Source organism: Saccopteryx leptura, chromosome 13 (assembly GCF_036850995.1).
Source record: "Saccopteryx leptura isolate mSacLep1 chromosome 13, mSacLep1_pri_phased_curated, whole genome shotgun sequence".
Classification (NCBI taxonomy): Eukaryota; Metazoa; Chordata; class Mammalia; order Chiroptera; family Emballonuridae; genus Saccopteryx; species Saccopteryx leptura.
The window spans coordinates 29,847,841-29,873,283 of record NC_089515.1 but is presented as its reverse complement, the minus strand read 5'-3'; the positions used below and the strand labels follow the sequence as shown (position 1 = coordinate 29,873,283).

The 25,443-nt window shown below is 45.0% G+C and overlaps 2 protein-coding genes across 4 annotated transcripts in view; one reads left to right on the top strand and one right to left on the bottom strand.

Annotated features, from left to right (window-relative positions):
- HOGA1 (4-hydroxy-2-oxoglutarate aldolase 1) overlaps window positions 1–4,245 on the top strand; it is a 36,142-nt gene extending 31,897 nt beyond the window's left edge. The window contains exon 7 of the mRNA XM_066355589.1: window positions 3,331–4,245. Within this exon, the coding sequence (XP_066211686.1) occupies window positions 3,331–3,480 (150 nt within the window). The 3' untranslated portion in view covers window positions 3,481–4,245. The remainder of the gene's footprint in view (window positions 1–3,330) is intronic.
- A 1,908-nt stretch (window positions 4,246–6,153) lies between these two features.
- MORN4 (MORN repeat containing 4) lies at window positions 6,154–24,823 on the bottom strand. 3 transcript variants are annotated; one of them, XM_066355427.1, is made up of 6 exons: window positions 24,683–24,820; window positions 11,031–11,123; window positions 8,516–8,571; window positions 8,244–8,358; window positions 7,716–7,825; window positions 6,154–7,473 (listed from the first exon to the last, which is right to left on the bottom strand). In XM_066355427.1, exons 1-6 carry the CDS (start codon window positions 24,817–24,819, stop codon window positions 7,325–7,327), a joined length of 660 nt encoding a protein of 219 aa, XP_066211524.1. In that variant the 5' UTR covers window position 24,820; the 3' UTR covers window positions 6,154–7,324. The 3 variants fall into 3 exon arrangements, with proteins under 3 accessions (XP_066211524.1, XP_066211526.1, XP_066211525.1); XM_066355429.1 differs by lacking the exon at window positions 8,516–8,571 and having other exon boundaries at window positions 24,742–24,823; XM_066355428.1 differs by lacking the exon at window positions 8,516–8,571 and having other exon boundaries at window positions 24,683–24,821.
- Window positions 24,824–25,443: the final 620 nt, after the last annotated feature.

The window sequence follows — 25,443 nt, the reverse complement described above, 5'->3', positions numbered from 1 at the left end:
CAGGTTTGAGACCCCGAAGTTGCCAGCTTGAGCGCGGGCTCATCTGGTTTGAGCAAAGCTCACTAGCTTGGACCCAAGGTCGCTGGCTTGAGCAAGGGGTCACACGCTCTGCTGTAGCCCCACGGTCAAGGCACATATGAGAAAGCAACCAATGAACAACTAAGGTGTCGCAATGAAAAACTGATGATTGATGCTTCTCATCTCTCTCCGTTCCTGTCTGTCTGTCCCTATCTGTCCCTCTCTCTGACTCTCTCTCTCTGTCCCTGTAAAAAGACAAACACGAAACATGTATATAGGGGCCTTCCTGCTTACTTACGTGTTTACTCTGCCTCAGGCTACACTATGGCAGGGCATAGTTCTGTTGGAGCCTATCTTTATTTAAAACTTGGACACTTTGTCTGGAGCCCAGGCCAGAGCCACTTGCTCGTCCTCCTCGGGCCAAGGTCCCCAGGCCCTTGTTGGGCAGGCGCCGGCACCTGCAGCCTTTAAAAGGGCCACTTGATATTCTTCAATAAGAGCCTTTCGTTTTGCTGTTTAAAAAAAAAAAATCTTGGACACTTTGTTCATTATGGATATTTTGCTTTGATTTTGATATTTTAAGTAAAAATTGCCTTGAAAACTGAGCTTTTTGGTGCTTCCTTAGGTTTTACATACGAGACGATAGTCCTAGACTGAGCTAGCGAGGCAATGTTTTTTTGTTTGGGTAAAGTGATGAGCTCGAGATCATCCCACAGTTTATATCTTTACCTCAAAGGGACAAATTAACGCAGATTTAGAGAAAAGACAGCTGAGGAGGCAAGCATGAGTCTCCCTGGATGTGAAGGTTCTGTTGGATGGGATGCTCTGTAAACAGGAAGTAAGAACTGCAGAAATGAGCCCTGGCTGGTGGCAAAGTGGAAAGAGCATCGTCCCTGAGCGTCACCTGAGGTTGCCGGTTAGTTCTAGCCCCGGTCGGGGCATGTATGAGGAAATCAGTATGCACAACTATGCAGAACAATGAGCTGACGCTTCTCTCTTTTTCTCCTTGCTCTCTCTCCTACCTCTTGGGGGGTGGGTGGGGGAGAAATACTGCGGGAAATGGGCCTTTCAGCTGAACCCCATCAGGGCCCAGGCTGCACGGTACACACTAGGCATTCCACATGGGAGCTCGGCTCTCCCTGTCCCCTCCACTAGGACAGGGGAGTTTCCAGGGATTTGATAGTCTCATTCCATTCTTGTGACATGGGATAGGTGTTGTGATCACGTCATCTTATAGATGAAGCAGCTTGGGCTGCCCCTTGGGAAGAGAGGATGCTTGCTGCCATCTAATGCTCTGCATGCCATCCCGCCTTACCCTTCACTCTGTGCCCCTCCTCTGCCAGCTCTGGGCACACACTCGGGAATTCCTGGAACACCTTTCTGCTGCCTGGGCTGTAGGCTCAGCCACCCCAGGAGCAGCTTGATGTCACCTTATTTCCCTGCCCTGCTTGAACACAATGTCCTTCCTAGCCTTCCCAACCAGCCAGCCTCCTGCCTTGCTATATTTAGGACTTTCCATGGTCTTTACCACCAGAACACTCAATCCTTTTCCAGGGTCTGAAGGCGGGCAAGTCAGAGATCTTCAGGCACCTATACTGGGAGAAAGCTTTTCTCTAGGTTTTTCCTGTATTCACACTCTCCCTTAGGTCTTTCCTACCTACTCAGGTTTTGGGTGAAATGCCTGGGTTATTAGAACATCATGGCTGGCAGAAGCCAAACCTGAGAAGAGGCTCGCTAACACCTTCTGCCCTCTAGTGGTGAAGTTATTAGTCAATCTTTCATCAGGCTGCCAACCTTTTACACCAAACTTTTTTTTTACCCTTCATAAAGCCCATACTTCTAAGGTTTTACCTTCCCTCCAAATAAAAGTATAAGTAATGATTACCTTCCTAGTTTTTTAGAGAATCAAAGATTCATCTAACACTTCTGATCAGCATAAAATAATCAGTTGCTATACTAAAAGCACAGAAACTTCTTTTTTTTTTTTTCTTTCCCTGTATTTTTCTGAAGCTGGAAACGGGGATAGACAGACAGACTTCCACATGCGCCCGACCGGGATCCACCCGGCACGCCCACCAGTGGGCGACGCTCTGCCCACCAGGGGGCGATGCTCTGCCCCTCCGGGGCGTCGCTCTGTCGCGACCAGAGCCACTCCAGCACCTGGGGCAGAGGCCAAGGAGCCATCCCCAGCGCCTGGGCCATCTTTGCTCCAATGGAGCCTTGGCTGCGGGAGGGGAAGAGAGAGACAGAGAGGAAGGAGAGGGGGAGGGATGGAGAAACAGATGGGCGCTTCTCCTGTGTGCCCTGGCCGGGAATCGAACTCGGGACTTCTGCACGCCAGGCCGACGCTCTACCACTGAGCCAACCGGCCAGGGCCAAAAGCACAGATGCAGCATTTTCTGTAAAACTCCATGCATGATTTTGTTTTATTTATCTATTTATTTTAGCAGGCGCGGGGGCAGACAGACAGGAAGGGAGAGAGATGAGAAGCATCAACTCATAGTGGCAGCACCTTAGTTGTTCATTGATTGCTTTCTCATATATATGTGCCTTGACCATGGGGTTATAGCTGAGCTAGTGACCTCTTGCTCAAGCCAGCAATCTTGGGTTCAAGCCAGGGAGCGTGGGCAAGCCAGCAACCTTTGGGCTCAGAGCCAGTGACTATGGGGTCATGTCTATGATCCCATGCTCAAGCCGGCGACTCCATGCTCAGACTCAAGCCAGCAACCTTGGGGTTTTGAACCTGGGCCCTCAGCATCCCAGGCTGATGCTCTATCCACTGTGCCACCACCTGGTCAGGTGATGCATGATTTTAAATTGACAATAGCCTATGGTCCCTCACGACAATGGAAAAGACTTTAGAGATTTTGTCCTTTTAGAGAAAAGACTTTAGAGTTGGGTCAGGGAGGACCCTGCCGCAGGGCCAGTAGAGGTCTTGGCTGTGTTTGACTTCCCAGGCCTGCTGTGCCCCGGATTGGATTGCAGGGAACTGGGCTGCAGTCTGGTCATATTCCAGCATGCAGACCCTCAGCACTGCTTTCTCTCCTCTCCATGGGGTGGATTTTTCTCCTAAAACCAAAGGAGGCATCTTCCATTAATTTGAGGTTTTGGCATTGTGTTCTCTACTGCTGGCCTGCTTTCTGGCCTCTCAATCTGGACCCCCCGTCTGCTATGGGTATCACAGATTGGGTGGAGCTAGTTTAATAGGCGAGAAGAGTAGAAACCCCAGCTTTCTAAGAGTGACAGATATCAGGGTTCTGGGTATGTCTGCACAGGGATTTCTCAGTCTCTTCTAACGGGCCTTGCTTTCAGGTGACCCGGCGCTTCGGGATCCCGGGGCTGAAGAAAACCATGGACTGGTTTGGCTACTACGGAGGCCCATGCCGGGCCCCCTTGCTGGAACTGAGCCCTGAGGAGGAGGAAGCGCTACGTATGGATTTCACCAACAATGGCTGGCTCTGAGAGCAAGGAGGAGACAGGCAGGAGCCCGTCTCAGCTCCTGACTTGCACCTACAACCCGAAGAGGAACATGGGACACAAGGGTTCGAGGTCCCTTTTCCTGCTTCAGTCCTCCAGGTGTCTCTTAGCAGGTGCCATGCATGCTCGTTTCCTATTCTCACAGCCCCATGACTTCCTAAATTTGTATCTTCAACTCTGGGTCTCTAGAGACCTCCAGTCTGGGCAGGAGAAATTGCTTGTCTCTTTACTGTGGTTTCCTGTGCCTCAAGACCTGCGAGCCGGGAGCCAGAGGGGAAGGGCAGGGGCGGCTGGGCACAGGGCGATGTGTTTGAAGGGAGGACTCCTTAGACTTGGCGATACCTGATTCTAGCACAGTGCAGTGGGAAGCCAGGGCCAGTCTAAGAACCCAAGTTCTGACTCTTTCCAGGGATTGTCACTTGTCTTTGAAGGGCTCCCCAAGATGCATTCCAGCCTTTCCTAAATCCATTTTGATTCATTCTGTATTCCTGTCTAGCTTTTATCTTGATCCTCAAGTGCCGAGAGGCAATCCCGAATTGGTCAATAGTGACACCTAGTGGATAAATGTTACATTGTAGGAGGACTACTGTCAATCCAGGTCTGAAACATTAGGGAAGGGGGCCTGGCCTGAGACAGAACCATCCTTCTTGCCTATAGGCACTCTGGTTTAATTATAATTATTTAATAATTAAAATCGTTAAAAATAAAATAGTTAAAAATAATTACTTTGTTATTGCAATAAAGTTTAAAAAGCTGAACTACTGTGGCTGTGTAGAGATTGATGCTCCACTGCTATGCAGTTCTTGGGCTTCCTGCCCAGACATCAAGACCTGCCTTGGAGCAATCTAACTCGCAAGGTTTGCTTCTTCCAAGCTCTAAGAAAGGCCTTCACAATACTGAGCAAACAAAGGCATTAAATTAGTGACAATCTAGGCCCTGGCCGGTTGGCTCAGCGGTAGAGTGTCGGCCTGGCGTGCGGGGGACCCGGGTTCGATTCCCAGCCAGGGCACACAGGAGAAGCGCCCATTTGCTTCTCCACCTCTCCCCCTCTCCTTCCTCTCTGTCTCTCTCTTCCCCTCCTGCAGCCAAGGCTCCATTGGAGCAAAGATGGCCCGGGCGCTGGGGATGGCTCCTTGGCCTCTGCCCCAGGCACTAGAGTGGCTCTGGTCGTGACAGAGCGACGCCCCGGAGGGGCAAGAGCATCGCCCCTGGTGGGCGTGCCGGGTGGATCCTGGTGGGGCGCATGCGGGAGTCTGTCTGACTGTCTCTCCCCGTTTCCAGGTTCAGAAAAATACAAAAAAAAAAAAAAAAAATTAGTGACAATCTAGAGCCTAGGCCAAGGCTTTATTGAACTTTTAAATGAGAGAGGTAAAAAGGTTCAACTGACATATTGAGAAACACTTAGCACATTAATCAAAAAGGCTGTTTTCTCTAAAATGTTTAACCTTACTCAGTGATATCTGACAAGTGGCAGAAATCCTGAGATGACTTTTTAAATTAACTCTGGTTAAAAGAAAGGTAAACAGATTTCCTGTTTAGGGCACAGGCTAGTAGAGGATATAAAAAGCATCAATCTTCACCTGCGACTGGGACTGAAGCTTAGTGCTTAGATCTGGACTCTCCTCACAGGCAACTTCTAGATCAGGGGTCCCCAAACTTTTTACACAGGGAACCAGTTTACTGTCCCTCAGACCATTGGAGGGCCAGACTATAAAAAAACTATGAACAAATCCCTATGCACACTGCACAGATCTTATTTTAAAGTAAAAAAAAAAAGGGGGAACAAATACAATATTTAAAATAAAGAACAAGTAAATTTAAATCAACAAACTGACCAGTATTTCAATGGGAACTATGCTCCTCTCACTGACCACCAATGAAAGAGGTGCCCCTTCCGGAAGTGCGGCGGGGCCGGATAAATGGCCTCAGGGGGCCGCATGTGGCCTGCGGGCCCTAGTTTGGGGACCCCTGTTCTAGATGATCTGAGCTTAGAGGACAATGGGGTTCAGGGATGGGCCAAAAAGTTAGAGTGAGGGAGGCAGGCTAGTGTACTGGTGAAGCGCTCAGACCTGGCTTTACACGGGCCTGGGATGAAGTTCTTGGATCTACCCCTTAGTGTCTATAGGACCTTGAGAAACGACTTAACTGCCATGAGCCTCACCTATAACACGGGGCTAGTAATAGCACCCCTCTCCCACAACTGTCTGAGCACAGTCCTGTAAAAGGGCTCTTGTGGCAGGGGAACACGCAGAGGGAAACCCAGGCAGGAGTGACTCTCCTGTGGGAAGCCAGCAGCTGTGACAGTGACTGGTCTCAGGACTCGGACACTCTGATGCTCCGGGTGAGGGGAGCACAGGGCTAAGTCCTTGGGAACCAGAAAGACCAGGACACAAACCCCACTGGCTCTGCCACTCACTTGGGCAAACTGAGCCTGTCTGATTGTTTCAAACTGAATTTATTGGGCTAACATTGGTTAAACCTGTCTAAGTTTTTCTTTTAATTCTCCTAGTCTGCAGAGCTCTTGAGAATCAGATGACACTATGTAGTAAAGTTTGCAGTGTCGGTTCCAAGCCCCCGTCTGTGATTAATTTTTAGAAACAGCAAATGGGTTAACATTCATGAGGATGAAGAGCAAGAAAGTCAAGGAAACTAAGTATAGGCAGTTCTGGTGATTTGTTTATTCCTCATAAACACTTGTTTCTACAGTACAATTCAGAGAATAAATAGAGGCACACGGCTAGAATTTCCACCACAGGCTGCGGCTGGTTCAGTGTGAGGATAAGGAATTGGGGCTGGGGTGTGGTATGTCTGGGTCACAGGGCAACTGGAGGCCTCCATGATGATCTGTGCAGGGACCGTATCTGACCCCAGGCCTGATGGCCAAGGCTCATGGTGGAAGAGTTACAGTGAACCAAATGCAAGGAGCCAAACGCTTGTCCAGTTCACCATGGTTCTAGGATGGGTCCAGTTCTACCTAAAGTACTGGTCCACTGGGAAGGAGCTATGTCAGCCCGAAGGATTCAGCTCACTCCATGGTGGGGCTCGAAATGGAGTAAGTACTAGTCCATTTTCCCTGCCCTCTGCTCTAGAATAAGTAATAAATACAAGTTATAAGGTGACTGTTTATCAGTTTCTTTCTTGACTATCCCATAAAGGGATCCTGTCCCACATCTAATGAAGGAGAGAGGCACAGTGGGGAGTACCTGCTAGAACTCAGTTAAGGAAGTCAGCCTGTCAAGTCAGGGAAAGGGAAATAGCACTTTTACCTAATCCTTCATGGGGGAATAAGCAGACACGAACACCCATCTGGTCAGACCAAGCGCAGCCCAGAGCCATGAAGCAGTCAGCAGCGACTGGAGAGGTAACATCCAGAAAAGCTCTGGCCTGGACTTTCACAGGATGGCTGCACTATCCAAGCCATCCTCATATTTGTCCTTTTTACTCCAGGGTAGCACAAAGTACTGGCCCTCGTTTAGGGCTAGGATCATCTGCCCCAAATAGAAGCAGAATGAAGAGATTCTGTATCACCTGGCAGAAAAGGAAGTCGAAGTCAGCGGCAGGCCTGCACTGGGTAACCAGGGTGTGAGGGACAGAGAGAACCAACAAGTGAGACAAGGGAAAGATGGAACTGGTATCCACTGCTGCAGGGCCCAGGGCCAGAGTCCTCAGAACTTCCCTGTGGCCGCAGCCGACTGGCAGGTGCTGGGGCACAGCCCAAGGCTTCTGCCCAGGTCGTCTCCTCTGCCCTCACGTCTGGCTCGTTTGTTTGCCTTGAGTGAATAGCGGGCACCTGCCTTCCGCAGTCCGGCTCAGCTGGCGCGCTGCCCCGTCAGGCGGTGAGGCTCCGGGCCGACTTGGAGGCGCTCTGCGCCCGCTGCACGACCGCAGGACACTTCTCACGCCGCAGCAGCTTGTTGTTCTCAAACAGACCTTCGTTGCGGGGTATTCCATGGGACCCATCGGGGAAAGTCAGCAGGCCTTTGAGGAGGACAGAGGAAATAAGAGAGTAACAATGGCATTAATGACTCAGAGATCAGAGGTGAGGAGAGGACACCTCGCAGCCCTTCTCAGGGGGACTCTATTGGTGAGCTCATGATCAGGTTGGCATTAGGGACCATCACTGTGGATTGCTGGACATCCACAGGAGTAAAGCTAACAAGGTGTACTTCCCCCCATATTGTACTCGCCTAAGTCTCCCGTCCTGCTGGGCTGCAACTTACCAAAACCATCTACTCTGCCATTTTTAAATTCCCCCTCAAAGGTCATGTTGTCATGTCGAATGAAGACGCCGACGCCATTAAACTTGCCCTGGGTAAACTCCCCCTCATACCTGCAGAAACACAAGATGTTAGCCTTTCGGGGGATAGTGAGCTGTCCAGGTTAACTGGGTCAAGCAGCTACCAAGATGTGTCATTTATTAATGCCAAGGAGCAAAGCTGATTGCACTTACCTCAGAGCTCCGCCCACCCCGCTCCCAACCAGCAGAGAAGGGTCAGAGAGCATGTATGATGTGAGGCCCTCATCTCAAGGAAATAACAGAGCAGCAGTGGGGTGGAAGGTCACACACCTCTTGCCACTTCAAATCTCAGATCTATTTGTAAAATAACCAATAAGAAACTAATGCTTATACGTTGCCTGTTTTCAGAGGGCCTGGGACAAGCTCTGGTTTGACCAGGTATTTATCACTATCATTTTTAGATCAGAGTCTCCCTAGCTTAAGGCTGAGAAAAGAATGACCCAGTACCCACCTTGAGCCATCTGAGAAGGTCAGTACCCCAAAGCCATTGAAGAGCCCATTCTCAAAATGACCCAGGTAGGTGCCACCATCTGCAAACATCAGTTGACCAAAACCATGTCTGCGGCCTGAGCAAAGAGAAGGACAGGTGTCAGGTTGGGCTGGGCAGCTTCAGGGTCCCCTCTCACTGTCTAACATCCACTGCCTTCCATTATCCCACCCACAAAGGAAAGAAGAGAAGCAGTGACATTATCAGGGCAGAGGACTACCACCCAGAGTAATAACCTGGCTCCTGCGACCTTCCCATCTTGTCCCAAGCATCAGATTCGGAGCCGGTCCCTCTAAGCATGAAAGATAAAGGAGCACTTAAAATAGCACACAGTACATATATTAATGTGGCAGGCACTCTCCTAAGCACTTTGTATTTGTTGTCTTATTCAATCCTCCTGAAAGCCTTATGAGGTGGGCACAGTACTATTATTATTACCATTTAACAGAGGTGGGAACTAAGGCAAAAAAAGCTAAATAACTTACTCAAGATCCCAGAGCAATTAAGTGGTAGAGCAAGAGTGCACACACAGCAGGCAGCCTGACCCGACAGCCCTGACACTCAACTACATCACTACTCCGAGGAAAAGAAAGGCACGCCGCTCGGCACCAGGAAGCTGCTGTGCAGATCTCACAGCCTGACTGGCAATGCGGACTGGAGCTCTGTTACATCAGTACGGCTGAGCTTACTCACTGAACTGACCAGAAAACAGAGCAAGACGCAGGAGGAGCACTAATGCTTTTCAAACAAAGTAGAGGCAGTTCTTTTGGTGAACAGAGGCTCCCCAGCAGAGCCTCAGGAAGACTCTCCTCCAAAGGTCATATTGCCTGACTGGTGGTGGCACAGTGGATAGAGTGTTGACCTGAGATGCTGAGGTCCTCGGTTTGTAACCCCAAGGTCGCCGGCTTGAGTGCAGGCTCACCAGCTTGAGTGTGGAGTCACTAGCTTGAGTGTGGGATGGTCGATATAACCCCATGGTCGCTATCTTGAGCCCAAGGTCACTGGCTTGAGCAAGGGGTCACTGGCTCAGCTGGAGCCCACCGGTCAAGGTATGTAGGAGAAGCAATCAATGAACAACTAAAGTGCTGCAACTATGAGATGATGCTTCTCATCTCCCTCCATTCCTGTCTCTTTCTCTCTCTCTCTCATGCTAAAAAATAAATAAGTAAAGGTCCTATTAAAGGGTCAGCAAGTGTCTGGGAGGCAGGAGAAAAGGCTGGAGATGTACAGAGGCAAGGTCACATCCCATCTGCACAATTTCTCCTCTCAAGGCTCAAGAATTGGTCAGCTATAGGATCTACCATGAAAAGAATAAGGCACATGTCTGGAAACAGCGTCAACTGTTTTTTGTTGACACAACTGTGAAGAGTTGAGTCGCCCTGGGGCAGTTCCTCGCTTGCTAGGACAGAGCCCATGGGACTTCTAAGTGGCCAGACTGTTTCCAAACTGAACACCATCAAACTAATTCCTATATAGTCTCAGGCTCCGAAAAATTTTACCATTCCTGTGAATAGATACTTCCTTTTAAATTAATTTATTTATTCATTTTAGAGAGGAAAAAGAGAGAGGAGGGGTGTGGGGGTAGGAGCAGGAAGCATCAACTCCCATATGTGCCATGACCAGGCAAGCCCAGGGTTTCGAACCAGCGCCCTCAGCATTCCAGGGTTGACGCTTTATCCACTGCACCACCACAGGCCACAAAGGTAATGAACTGTCACAGGAAATTCAAGGCAAATAATGTCACTGCTCTTGAGTGGCTGACTTAATATCCTTAAATTCTTTTTTTTTTTTTTTTTTTACAGAGACAGAGAGAGAGTCAGAGAGAGGGATAAATAGGGACAGACAGGAACGGAGAGAGATGAGAAGCATCAATCATCAGTTTTTCATTGTGACACCTTAGTTGTTCATTGATTGCTCTCTCATATGTGCCTTGACCATGGGGCTACAGCAGACCGAGTAACCCCTTGCTCAAGCAAGCAACCTTGGGTCCAAGCTGGTGAGCTTTTGCTCAAACGAGATGAGCCTGCGCTCAAGCTGGCGACCTTGGGGTCTCGAACCTGGGTCCTCCACATCCCAGTCTGACACACTATCCACTGTGCGACTGCCTGGTCAGGCATCCTTAAATTCTTAAGATTCACTGGAATCAAGTCATTGCAATGAGTTTTGTATTTTCTGAATTATTGGTGATAAAAATACTTCATTTTACTCTGCTGAGTGCATTAGCATTTAGAAAAACAATTCCCAAATAATATCACTAAAAGATAAAAGGATTAAAACACAATTTAGAAGTGGAAAGATATAACTTAATTTTGGAGATTGGATTTACCAACAGTATTTTTTAATTCTTTTATTTATAATCCTAACATTCAATAAAGGAACAGCACTATCAGATTAAATCTTGGAATTAGACCCAAAAATGCATAAAGTTGGCTTATTTATCCTGAAGTATACTGCTCACAAAAATTAGGGGATCTGGGAACATGCAGATAGTCCAGTACTTTCAGCCTTTTGAATAGTGTATTTTCACCAATGAAATAATAGTTGGTTTTACATCTCATTTGCAAAATCAAACAACTTTCTTTGACTTGTCATTTGCTTTTCTGATGTTCTTGTTTAATAAAAAAAAAAAAATCAAATGCTGTTTTTTTTTTATCGTTTCATATTCATTTTTAAATATCCCCTAATTTTTCTGAGCGGTATATTTGCCCTTCAGCCAAATGTTCACCACTGGATACCCAGGGGTCCTCTCACCCTCCTTCCACTCGCCACGGTATTCCTCCCCACTGGAATAGGTGAAGGAACCTTTGGTCAGGGTCATGGTGACAGCTTACAGAAGGATGAAAACTGCAGGACAAGCAGAGAGAACCAGTGTCACAGGATGACTGGACGCATGGCCCACAAAGCAACTCTGTAGATACGTTCTGAAGGCTCCCAGCTCCGTTAAGCGTGTACTACCTTGACAAGACCACCCACCTCTCCAACCATCACCGTCACTACCCCTGCCCAAGCAGTCTTTTTTTTTTTTTAATTTTATTTTATTTATTCATTTTTAGAGAGGACAGAGAGAGGGAGAGAGAGAAATGGGGAGGAGCTGGAAGCATCAACTCCCATATGTGCCTTGACCGGGCAAGCCCAGGGTTTCGAACTGGCGACCTCAGTATTTCCAGGTCAACGCTTTATCCACTGCGCCACCACAGGTCAGGCTGCCCAAGCAGTCTTATCCTCCTACTTGTCTTTTAAGTTTTCAGCCAGTTCTAACTTTCTATGACCTGAGATGGAAATTTAGGATAAATCTGCAAATATTTATTTGATACCGACTATATAATTAATTAGTCAATGTGTAAAATACAGTCTCTTTCCTCAATGAGTTTATAATCTAGTTGATAAGACTAACAATCAAAACACTTAATAATATGAGAAAGAATATAATTAAGTGCCAGACTGGATGAATGGCAGAGAAGAACAAAGACAAGGGGTGGGTGGGATGTAAAACAAGCAGTGCAGAACACAAGGCGCAGTTCCAGACTGAGAAGACATGGGGACAAAACCCCACAGAGCAACATAAGCACACGTTCAGCAGGAAACCACGCAGCCGGTTCTTACTGGAGCTGAAGGCACATTTAGGGAGTAAACGGAAATAGATTTCTCTAGATACGTTCAGTCAAAATCTTATATCGATGTAGAACCTCTAAGATTTAATCCAAGCTCCCTCACTTTCTAGATGGAGAAACAGAAGCCCGGAGAGTTCAAAGCTAGTCAGTGACCAAGGGGGAACTAGTGGCCAGGCCTCCCCTGACTCTGCCAGTTCTTTTTCTTTGTACTATGGGCTCTGCTTTCAGGGTCAGGCGAACGTAAGGAGACCTTTGGCAGCTAGGTAGAAGAGTTTATAGCGGATAAGGTGGATGTAAAGGAAAAGATTCAGGGATGGGGGGGTGTTGGACAGGGAAGTAATGTGATGAAAGCAAAGTTTAAGGAAAATGAAACTGGCAGCAGGACACAGATGAGCTAGAGCAGCAAAAACCTACAGCCTGAGAAACTTACAAGGCAGGAGATGTGATAATTCAGTAGATTGTGGAAATGAGCTCAAATGATTGTCCCTTCATTCATGCCCTTGCCACATGTCATGGCAGATCGTCCATTAAGAGGCAGTTTATTTATTCCCCCACCCACTGGATCTGGGTGGGTTTATAACTAATGGAACGTCAGCAGAGGTGATACAGCAGAGGTCTGAAAAGCACTTGTGCATTGGGCTTGCTATCTGCTGCACTTGGAACTGTTCATCCCCATGTGAACAAGCCTCGGCTAGTCTGCTGGATGACGAAAGGCCACATGCAGCAGCGGTCGCAGCTGACCACAGATGTCCCCGTGAGCTCAGGCAAGACCAGAAGAGCTGCCCTTCTGAGCCCAGCCCCAAATTACTAGCCCACAGAATCACGTAGTAAAGAAACGGTTGTTCAAATCAAACAGAGATGAAAAACTCAATTCACGAGCTGAAAAACTAGGTAACAAGCTTAGCTAATAGAACAGGCCAGATAGAAGGTAGGATTAGTGAAATAGAAGACAAGCAACTTGAGGCACAACAGAGAGAAGAAGAAAGAGACTCAAAAATTTAAAAAAATGAGATAGCCCTACAGGAATTATCTGACTCCATCAAAAAGAATAACATAAGAATAATAGGTATATCAGAGGGAGAAGAGAGAGAAAATGGAATGGAGAACATACTCAAACAAATAATAGATGAGAACTTCCCAAGCCTGTGGAAAGAACTAAAGCCTCAAATTCAAGAAGCAAACAGAACTCCGAGTTTTCTTAACCCTAACAAACCTACTCCAAGGCACATCATAATGAAATTGGCACAAACCAACGGCAAAGAAAAAATTCTCAAGGCAGCCAGGAAAAAGAAGAATACGCCCTGGCCGGTTGGCTCAGCGGTAGAGCATCGGCCTAGCGTGCGGAGGACCCAGGTTCGATTCCCGGCCAGGGCACATAGGAGAAGCGCCCATTTGCTTCTCCACCCCTCCGCCGCGCTTTCCTCTCTGTCTCTCTCTTCCCCTCCCGCAGCCAAGGCTCCATTGGAGCAACGATGGCCCGGGCGCTGGGGTTGGCTCTGTGGCCTCTGCCTCAGGCGCTAGAGTGGCTCTGGTCGCAATATGGCGACGCCCAGGATGGGCAGAGCATCGCCCCCTGGGGGGCAGAGCACCGCCCATGGTGGGCGTGCCGGGTGGATCCCGGTCGGGCGCATGCGGGAGTCTGTCTGACTGTCTCTCCCTGTTTCCAGCTTCAGAAAAATACAAAAAAAAAAAAAAAAGAAGAATACAACATATAAAGGAAGGCCCATTATATTATCATCAGATTTCTCAACAGAAACTCTACAAGCTAGAAGAGAGTGGACCCCAATATTTAAAGTCCTGAAAGAGAGGAACTTTCAGCCACGAATACTATACCCATCAAAGCTATCCTTTAAATATGAAGGAGAAATAAAAACATTCACAGATACAGAAAAGATGAGGGAATTTATCATTAGAAAATCCCCACTCCAGGAATTACTAAAGGGGGTTCTCCAATCAGATACAAAGAACAACAAAAAAAAACAAAGCCACAAGTAAAAGCTCCAAGAAGAACACAACAAAACCAAATTTAAACTGTGACAACAACAAAAAGAAAGGGGGGGAGAGGATGGAGATTAAAAGTAGCAAAGGACGATGGAGTGCAAAAGTACTCACAAAATAGTGCACTACAATGAACAGGGTAGGAACCCTTTTCATTACTTAAAGGTAACCACCATTGAAAAAACCACCACAGAAGCACATGATTTAAAAAAGATAGCAACAGAGGAAAGATGTATGGAATACAACCAAATAAAAACAAAAGATAGAAAAACGAAAGAGAAGGATCAAACAAAACACAAAACTAACAGAAAGCAGTCTATAAAATGGCAATAGGGAACTCACAAGTGTCAATAATTACACTAAATGTAAACAGGTTAAACTCACCAATAAAAAGGCACAGAGTAGCAGAATGGATTAAAAAAGAAAATCCAACTGTATGCTGCCTACAAGAAATTCATCTAAGTAACAAGGATAAAAACAAAATTCAAAGTGAAAGGCTGGAAAACAATACTCCAAGCAAATAACATCCAAAAAAAAGCAGGCGTAGCAATACTCATATCTGATAATGCTGACTACAAGACAACAAAAGTACTCAGAGACAAAAATGGCCATTTCATAATGCCTTGCTAAGGGGACACTGAATCAAGAAGACATAACAATTCTTAATATATATGCACCAAACCAAGGAGCACCAAAATATATAAGACAGCTACTTATTGACCTTAAAACAAAAACTGACAAAAATACAATCATACTTAGAGACCTCAATATACCGCTGACGGCTCTAGATCGGTCATCCAAGCAGAGAATCAACAAAGATATAGTGGCCTTAAACAAAACACTAGAGCACCTGGATATGACAGACATCTACAGGACATTTCATCCCAAAGTGACTGAGTATACATTTTTCTCCAGTGTACATGGATCATTCTCAAGAATTGACCATATGTTAGGCCACAAAAACAACATCAGCAAATTCAGAAAAATCGAAGTTGTACCAAGCATATTTTCTGATCATAAAACCTTGAAACTAGAATTCAACTGCAAAAAAGAGGGAAAAACTCCCACAAGAATGTGGAAACTAAACAACATACTTTTAAAAAATGAATGGGTCAAAGAAGAAATAAGTGCAGAGATCAAAAGATATATACAGACTAATGAAAATGACAATACGACATATCAGAATCTATGGGATGCAGCAAAAGCAGTGAAGTTCATATCACTTCAGGCATATATGAACAAACAAGAGAGAGCCCAAGTGAACCACTTAACTTCACACTTTAAGGAACTAGAAAAAGAAGAACAAAGACAACCCAAAACCAGCCGAAGAAAGGAGATAATAAAAATCAGAGCAGAAATAAATGAAATAGAGAACAGAAAAACTATAGAAAAAAATTAATAGAACAAGGAGCTGGCTCTTTGAAAAGATCAACAAAATTGACAAACCCTTGGCAAGACTTACCAAGGAAAAAAGAGAAAGAACTCATATAAACAAAATCCAAAATGAAAGAGGAGAAATCACCACGGACATCGTAGTTATACAAAGAATTATTGTAGAATACTATGAAAAACTTTATGCCACTAAATTCAACAACCTAGAAGAAATGGATAAATTCCTAGAACAAAACAACCTTCCTAGACTGAGTCAAGAAGAAGCAGAAAGCCTAAACAGACCTATTAGTACAGAAGAAATAGAAAAAACCATTAACAACCTCTCCAAAAATAAAAGTCCAGGCCCAGACGGCTATACCAGCAAATTTTATCAAACATTCAAAGAAGACTTGGTTCCTATTCTACTGAAAGTCTTCCAAAAAATTGAAGAAGCAATACTTCCAAACACATTTTATGAGGCCAACATAACCCTCATACCAAAACCAGGCAAGGATGGCACAAAAAAAGAAAACTACAGACCAATATCTCTAATGAATACAGATGCTAAAATACTAAACAAAATACTAGCAAATCGAATACAACAATATATTTAAAAAGTAATACATCATGATCAAGTGGGATTCATCCCAGAAGCTCAAGGATGGTTCAACATACGTAAAACAGTTAACGTAATACACCATTATCAACAAAACAAAGAACAAAAACCACATGATCTTATTAATAGACGCAGAAAAGGCTTTCAATAAAATACAACACAATTTTATGTTTAAGACTCTCAACAAAATGGGTATAGAAGGAAAATATCTCAACATGATAAAGGCCATATATGATAAACCATCAGCTAACATCATATTAAATGGCACAAAACTGAAGGCTTTCCCCCTTAAATCAGGAAAAAGACAGGGTTGTCCACTCTCTCCACTCTTATTTAATGTGGTACTAGAGGTTCTAGCCAGAGCAATCAGACAACACAAAGAAATAAAAGGCATCCATATCGGAAAAGAAGAAGTAAAGGTATCACTTTTTGCAGATGATACGATCCTATACATCGAAAACCCCAAAGAATCCACAAAAAGACTACTAGAAACAATAAGCCAATACAGTAAGGTCGCAGGATACAAAATTAACATACAGAAGTCCATAGCCTTTCTATATGCCAACAATGAAACAATTGAGAATGAACTCAAAAGAATAATCCCCTTCACGATTGCAACAACAACAACAAAAATACCTAGGAATAAACATAACAAAGAATGTAAAGGACTTATATAATGAAAACTATAAACCATTGTTAAGGGAAATCGAAAAAGATATAATGAGATGGAAGAATATTCCTTGTTTTGGTTAGGAAGAATAAATATAATCAAGATGGCCATATTACCCAAAGCAATATACAAATTTAATGCAATTCCCATCAAAATTCCAATGACATTTTTTAAAGAAATGGAGCAAAAAATCATCAGATTTATATGGAACTATAAAAAACCCCGAATAGCCAAAGCAATCCTAAAGAAAAAGAATGAAGCTGGGGGCATTACAATACCTGACTTCAAACTATATTATAGGGCCACAACAATCAAAACAGCATGGTATTGGCAGAAAAATAGACACTCAGACCAATGGAACAGAATAGAAAACCCAGAAATAAAACCACATATATATATATTGTCAAATAATTTTTGATAAAGGGGCCAACAACACACAATGGGGAAAAGAAAGCCTCTTCAACAAATGGTGCTGGGAAAACTGGAAAGCCACATGCAAAAGAATGAAACTGGACTACAGTTTGTCCCCCTGTACTAAAATTAACTCAAAATGGATCAAAGATCTAAACATAAGACCTGAAATAATAAAGTACATAGAAGAAGACATAGGTACTAAACTCATGGACCTGGGTTTTAAAGAGCATTTTATGAATTTGACTCCACAGGCAAGAGAAGTGAAGGCAAAAATTAATGAATGGGACTACATCAGACTAAGAAGTTTTTGCTCAGCAAGAGAAACTGATAACAAAATAAACAGACAGCCAACTAAATGGGAAATGATATTTTCAAACAACTGCTCAGATAAGGGCCTAATATCCAAAATATACAAAGAACTCTTAAAACTCAACAACAAACAAACAAACAATCCAATAAAAAAATGGGAAGAGGACATGAACAGACACTTCTCCCAGGAAGAAATACAAATGGCCAACAGATATATGAAAAGATGCTCATCTTCTTTAGTTATTAGAGAAATGCAAATCAAAACTGCAATGAGATACCACCTCACACCTGCTAGATTAGCTATTATTAACAAGACAAGTAATAGCAAATGTTGGAGAGGCTATGGAGAAAAAGGAACCCTCATCCACTGTTGGTGGGAATGTAAAGTAGTAACAACCATTATGGAAGAAAGTATGGTGGTTCCTCAAAAAACTGAAAATAGAACTACCTTATGACCCAGCAATCCCTCTCTACTGGGTATATACCCCCAAAACTCAGAAACATTGATACGTAAAGACACATGCAGCCCCATGTTCATTGCAGCATTATTCACAGTGGCCAGGACATGGAAACAACCAAAAAACCCGTCAAGGCCCTGGCCGGTTGGCTCAGTGGTAGAGCCTCGGCCTGGCGTGCGGGGGACCCGGGTTCGATTCCCAGCCAGGGCACATAGGAGAAGTGCCCATTTGCTTCCCCACCCCCCCCTTCCTCTCTATCTCTCTCTTCCCCTCCCGCAGCCAAGGCTCCATTGGAGCAGAGATGGCCCGGGCACTGGGGATGGCTCCTTGGCCTCTGCCCCAGGCGCTAGAGTGGCTCTGGTCGTGGCAGAGCGACGCCCCAGAGGGGCAGAGCATCACCCCTGGTGGGCGTGCCGGGTGGATCCCAGTCGGGCACATGCGGGAGTCTGTCTGACTGTCTCTCCCCGTTTCCAGCTTCAGAAAAATACAAAAAAAAAAAAAAGCCCGTTAATAGATGACTGGATAAAGAAGATGTGGCACATATACACTATGGAATACTACTCAGCCATAAGAAATGATGACATCGGATCATTTACAGCAAAATGGTGGGATCTTGATAACATTATACGGAGTGAAATAAGTAAATCAGAAAAAACCAGGAACTGCATTATTCCATACATAGGTGGGACATAAAAGTGAGACTAAGAGACATTGTTAAGAGTGTGGTGGTTACGGGGGGAGGGGGGAGAGGGAGAGAGAAAGGGGGAGGGGGAGGGGCACAAAGAAAACTAGATAGAAGGTGACAGAGGACAATTTGACTTTGGGTGATGGGTATGCAACATAATTGAACGACAAGATAACCTGGACATGTTTTCTTTGAATATATGTATCCTGATTTATTAATGTCACCCCATTAAAAAAATAAAATTATTAAAAAAAATAAAAAAGAAACGGTTGTTGTTTTGGGGTGGTATATTACCCAGCAAACACACCCAGATATAAGACCATAAGGCCTGAGCTAGGCGGCTATCAGAGTAATGGGAGCAGAAGAAATGACTATGACAGATACATCATAGAAAAAAACCACCACCACCATCATCCCATAACATTTGAAGACTGGCTAGGTATGACTGCACACGAGTGGTTAAACAATGTTTATATTCAAGAATACAGTATAGAAAGGGACTTAAGATACCCCAAATAACATTAGTTATAAATAGAGATAAATAGAATCATTTGGCATATTTAAAAAATGCAATCCCTATTTCCCTTTTAAAATTCCCTAGGTCTTTTTTAATCTCCCTTTTCCAGATCAGAATACTATACTGTTTTCTCAAGTAATTGTGACAACGCAGAGTCTGAGGCCCACACCCAGGTCTACTGAATCAGGTTCCGTACAGTTAGAGCCTGGGATGTGCAGTGTTAACAAGCACATCATTAGATTCTTACATACTTAAAAGCTAGCGAACTATTACTCCAATAAATGAAAATACTGTGTGTGAAGAACTCTCTGACCTATATAAATCACCAGTGAAAGATCCCGTTATTAATAATTAACCTAGAGTCTGACCTCAGGCACCTGACTGAGTCCCAACAGGACAAGTACACCTCTTATTCAGAACACTGAGGCCAGACCTGGAGGACAATTTTTTAAAAATCCCTGTGGGCCTGGTGCCAACAGCTAGTTTCCTTTTGCGTCAAGTCCCAGAGAAGCCCCAATCACACACAACATTAAGGGTTGTGTTGATTGATGCCCCCATTGTGGAAAATAAAGATGGGGATACAAAGAGTAGGTTCCATAATACAACAAAAAATGATGCCTTAAGTGTTCAAATAAAACAAGATGTACATTGTTTTCTCCAAATGCTGGTGGTGGACAGTGCTAAGTTATACTCCAGGTCAGCCAACACAGCCATCTACACTCAACTGAGCTAGCCCTAGAGAAATTATTTGAAATACTTTCATAACAGTAACATTTATTGACTACTTAGCATATGCTGTAATTGTTTTCAAAACACATTATCTAATTTTATCTCACAACTTTATGAGGTGGGCATTATTATTACTTCCACTCTACAGATGAGGAAACTGAGGAACAGAGAGGGTTAGTTAACTAAGGTCACCCCACTAACACATGGAAGTTAGAATCTGAACTTGGCTCTCGGGTCCACATTCTTTTTTTTTTTTTTTAAGTGAACAGAAGGGAGATAGTGAGGCAGACTCCCATATGTGCTTGACCAGGATCCGCCTGGCAATCCCACCCACCTGGGGGCTGATGCTTAACTATGGAGCTATTTTTAGTGCTTGAGGCCAACACACTCAGATCAACCAAGCTATCCTCAGGGCCACCCAGGGCTATTGCTTGAACCAATCGAGCCACTGGCTGCAGGAGGGGAAGTGGGAGAGAAGGGGGAGAGGGTAGGGGAGAAAAGCAGATGGGTCACTTCCCCTTTGTGCCTGGACTGGGAACTCAACCCGGGACATCCATATGCAGGGCCGACGCTCTATCCACTGAACTACCAGCCAGGGCCTACGATCCACATTCTTCAACTCCATCCTATCCTGCCTCCCGGTATAATGTATTGGTGTTGTGGACCCTGGTAGCACAAAGTCCTGGCCTCACTGTGTAATCCTGGGCAACTTATTTAAGTGTCTTTAAACCTCAGCCTACTGTTCTATAAAGTGGAGGTAATATACCTACCTCATAGAGTCAGTGTGTGGATTAAATGAAATAATATACATAAAAGTACCTAGAATACTTACACTCTAGCCCTGTCCTTTACATGTTGTTCTTTTCCTCCATCAAAGAGACATCTAAACTGTCATACTTACTATGATGAATATTTCTCTAAAATCTCAGTATAAAAATGCTACCAACATACTTTGAATAGCATTTTGGGGGGGGGGGGAGTGATTTTGACTAATGAGGTAAATACTGAGTAGAGGAAATGCAAACTACAGTTGCCACCTATCTGTGCTTTATCAAAACCCTGTGGGAGCCTGACCAGGCGGTGGCGCAGGGGATAGAGCATCAGACTGGGATGCAGAGGACCCAGGTTCAAGACCCCGAGGTCGCCAGCTTGAGCGTGGGCTCATTTGGTTTGAGCAAAAGCTCACCAGCTTGGACCCAAGGTCTCTGGCTTGAGCAAGGGGTTACTCGGTTTGCTGAGGGCCCTCGGTCAAGGCACATATGAGAAAGCAATCAATGAACAACTAAGGTGTTGCAATGTAAAACTAATGATTGATGCTTCTCATCTCTCCGTTCCTGTCTGTCTGTCCCTGTCTATCCCTCTCTCTGTCTCTGAAAACACACACACACACACACAAAAAAAACCCTATGCGCTGTTTTCATTTTGGCCTATGTCATAATAATTTTTGATACAGATGCTGTATGCCCAGAAATAATCTGAGATGAAATCAGCCTGGCCTGAACAGGGTGGGGCCGCCACACCTTCTAGGCTCTGTCTCTGTCTCAAAGCTCTAGTTTCATCCCAGATATGAGTACAGATGAGTTCCAAGATCCCCTGTGATCTTACCCAAATACAGAGAAACATTCACTTCTACCCCCATAACGAAGGCCAATTTTTGTGGAAGTGCTTCTACAGCTTGGAAGTCAATCCCATAGGTCCATCAGAGACTTTCTTATTTTTCTAGTTACTCCGAAATTCCATGTCCAGGGTCTTTCACATAACAGAAGATAGCCCAAGAAAATGATTATTTTCTCTTGTCTCAAAGCCCCTCAAAATGTCTGGGGCTATTCTCTCAGAGAGTTGATGCCATCTCTGTCCCATCAATGTTCACAAAGTCAGCATACAATTTTTTTTTAATTTATTTATTCATTTTATAGAGGAGAGGGAGAGACAGAGAGAGAGAAGGGGGGGAGGAGCTGGAAGCATCAACTCCCATATGTGCCTTGACCAGGCAAGCCCAGGGTTTCGAACCGACGACCTCAGCATTTCCAGGTCGACTCTTTATCCACTGCGCCACCACAGGTCAGGCCCGTCAGCATACAATTTTAGGCAGATAGCCTCTTATTGTCAGCCCAGCATCAGAGTATGCCTGGGGTAGAGGTTAACATGACTCCACTGCAAATACAACAGTAATGAGAGGCAGAGAAACAATTTTCCATGAAAACAGCAAGGGAAAACGCTTCTCAGTCCAGACAGGCATTGTGATAGCTAGAGGCCATCTTCAGCTCTTCCCAGAACAAATTAAGTCAGAGACTAAAAGTCAGCTTATGGTATTGTACAAATCTGAATCATCTCATTCCTTCAAAACGAGTCAGAATCTCAAAGTCTGTATCTTCTATTAAATCTTATGACTAAACAATCGTTCCAAAATATAAAAACAAAATCATTACTTATACAAAAGATGATAAAATAGGGCATTTCTTTTACATGTTAGGCAGTGGTTTGTCTTCACTTGAAACTTTAGAAGGAGTTACTTACTGCTGGACAGTTTGAGGAGTCGGGTTGACAACACAGGGACTCAGGGGGCGCAGTTTCTTGTTCACTTTCTCTCAAGGCCCCATGAAACTCCCAAATAGCGGCATCCCACCTTGTTTCAGGGGACCAGTAGAAGGTCCCTGAAAGAAAGGGAGCATCATCTCTCAACCTAACCCTGCAACCATCCTCTCCTATTTGTTATTAAAAGTATTGTGCTGCAAAATTCCATTTCTTTTTGATCTAGGGAGATATAGCAAACTCCCTTCAATAGTTGCTTATCAAAATAAAGTTCATTCCCAAGAACACAAGCAGAAGTGCTAATTAAAGGGAATACCTCAACTCCATGGGACTAAGGCCATGGTTAAACACATTTGACTAGAAACTTCTACTTATGTCCAAATAATTGATATTGTGATTGCCAGCGGGTAGTGGCAGGATTTTCATTTATGACTTCTGTAATTAGCCATGTTAAGTAACACTCATCTGCATAGCCACTGACCCAGAAAAAACTGTATCAGTTACGATGGTCATTGATACAAATCGAGTTTAATAAAATATAGTCAGTGCTAATGAAGACTGAAAATCCAATACTTTAATAAGATTGCAAATCAGTATTTGTATCAGTTATACAAAAAATCTTTTTAAAGAGAAAGATGGCCTATAAGTTTAGGCTTCAGCTATACACTTGGAGCCTAGTCACAAAATCAAGATAATTCATGCTTCTTCTAGGGGTCCCCAAACTTTTTACACAGGGGACCCGTTCACTGTCCCTCAGACCATTGGAGGGCCGCCACATACAGTGCTCCTCTCACTGACCACCAATGAAAGAGGTGCCCCTTCTGGAAGTGTGGTGGGGGGCTGGATAAATGGCCTCAGGGGGCCGCATGTGGCCCACGGGCCGTAGTTTGGGGAAGCCTGTTCTAAACAGATAGCCACCCTTTCTGCTCTCTTGTTGGATGGGGTGCAAAGAATCAATCCAAGCATTATCTAAAAGGAAAGGACTATTTTATCCCTGTAAACTAATAATACACTATTGTCTGCACAGAAGACTATATCCCTGCTATCTTTCTTTTCTCCTGAACCTACTTCTAAATAGAAGTAGGAAACAGAAATAACCTGTTTCCATTCAGTTTGTCTTTTTCTTTAACTTTTTAGAAATCAAACTTGTTAAAAATATTTTTGTATAGTAACCTGTGTCCAATTTGAGAGGATTAAAACACACACACACACACACACACACACACGCGCGCGCGCGCGCACACACACACACGGAATAGATTTTCCATTTAAGAATATTGTTTGGAGGTAGCAAGCTTAACTACTCATATATACTTCAACACTGTCCCCCTCCCAAGCTTCCCTTCCCAGAGTAGGGCAGTCTTGTCCAAGTTCCTTCTATTATAAAGAAAGCAGTTCTGCCCTGGCCCAATAGCTCGGTTGGTCTGAGCATCCTCCAGAAGCACAGAGGTTGTTGGTTCATTCTGGTCAGGGCACATACAGGAACAGATTGATGTTCCTCTCTCTCTCTCTCCCCTGTCTTCCTCTTTCTCCCCCCCCCCCCCCGCCCTCTTTCTAAAATCAATAAAAAATAAAAAAACAAAAAGGGTCTTAGGCTTTTAGAACCTAGAATCTTAAAGAGAAGAAAATGAAGGCTTTAATGAACAAAGAAGAAACCTTGAACAAAAAGTCAAACGTTCTTTTTAAAGTGATTTAAATGAGCTTGAAACAACTTTTTATTATGTCATCTCTTTTTCTGTTAAGGCTCCTTTTCCACTTGAAAAGTAAACAAATATATCACTACTAGGTCAAGACCTTTTTGAAGAAGACTCTGGAATGATTACATGGAAGAACCTGGGAAGAAAATCCTGACACCAGAAAGAAGGTAAAAAATAAAAAATAAAAAGATGACTTAGGGGTGATGGGGACTGCCAGGATATCTCATGGATAGGAAAATGCCTGGTCCGGGTTCCAACATAGCTGAGTTACTCCTGCGGATACCCAAGCAGTTGGGATGCTAGACTACAAGGATGCTACCTACTACCATTAACTTAGTGAGGCATCCCATTTTCCCAAACCTTGATGGACGGGACGTCTCTCCATCACAGTGTGAGCGAGGCAGGCCCAGAGCAAACAAAGCCCTAGGTGGCAAAAGGCAACACTTGCCTATCGACTTCCCCTTTCCTTTAATCACTCACTCTTGCCTTCCAGAAACGCTCCATCCCTCCACTCCAGGTCTGCTCTCCCGACCCGGCCGGACTTTCTGCTCGCACAGGTCTGCCATCCCCATCGACCCCGCTCGCTAACCCGGGTGCCGTGGGCTTCCTCAGGCCTGGGCCCCCAGCGGTGGGGACGGGAGGCCCGAGTTTGGGACCCTGGGACAGCCTCCCTGCGGTCAGCGGGTCGGGGACAGAGCCACGCTCCCAAGCCCCAGTCATCTCGAGCTGGGCTCCTCAGTTCCTCCCTCACCCGTCACACTCTCCCGGCCCCCTCCCACCCGCGCTGCAAGCCAACCTGGGCTCCGCCTTTTGGGGTGGCTGTCCGCCCCGGCGCGGGGTTCCAGCGGCCGATACCTCCACTCTGTGGGGCTTTCCTTTGCCACCTGCCCCTCTGCCACTTCCACCAGCTTCTGTCCCACTCGACGCCGCCATCCCCGGCAGACGCACTGGGTATAATTCCCGTTGCCCATTGGCTGTTACCTAGGCAACCGGGAGCAACGCCACTCCCCATTGGCTCAGCTCAGGCTCGGCGCCATCTTTGTGCGGGGCTAGGGTCTCAAGAGCCCGGGCCAAATATCCGAAAGAGAGATGGGGCTGAGTCCCCGGTTCCACCTTGGCAACCCTGATAAAAGAGAACTCAGGTCTCGTCTACCCGGAGGCAGCCTAGCCGAAATGTCAACCCCAAACCAAACAAAATCTGCGTCTGACGCAGCAGGGGCCACCAAATCAAGCGGCTCCGATCTCCATAGTTGTAATGGCCCCAACGCGGAGTTTAAGGACACACCCTAAACACGGCTTTTGAAGTGCATCTCTGTAAATTGTAAGGCGCTGGAGCGGACATCTGTCGTTTAATTAGTGTCAACACTCTGCAAGTACTGTGATATCAAGACACTTTTTCATTCATTGTGGGCTTTGTGTTTTCGTAGTCATTACCCAGATCCTTTGTGTTTAAAATGTGTCAAGATTGAGCAAATTCTCCCAAATACCACGCACAGCAATCCCTTTATCCAAATGTTTATTTACTGAACAATGGGAATGCAGCACGATGCTAGGGTT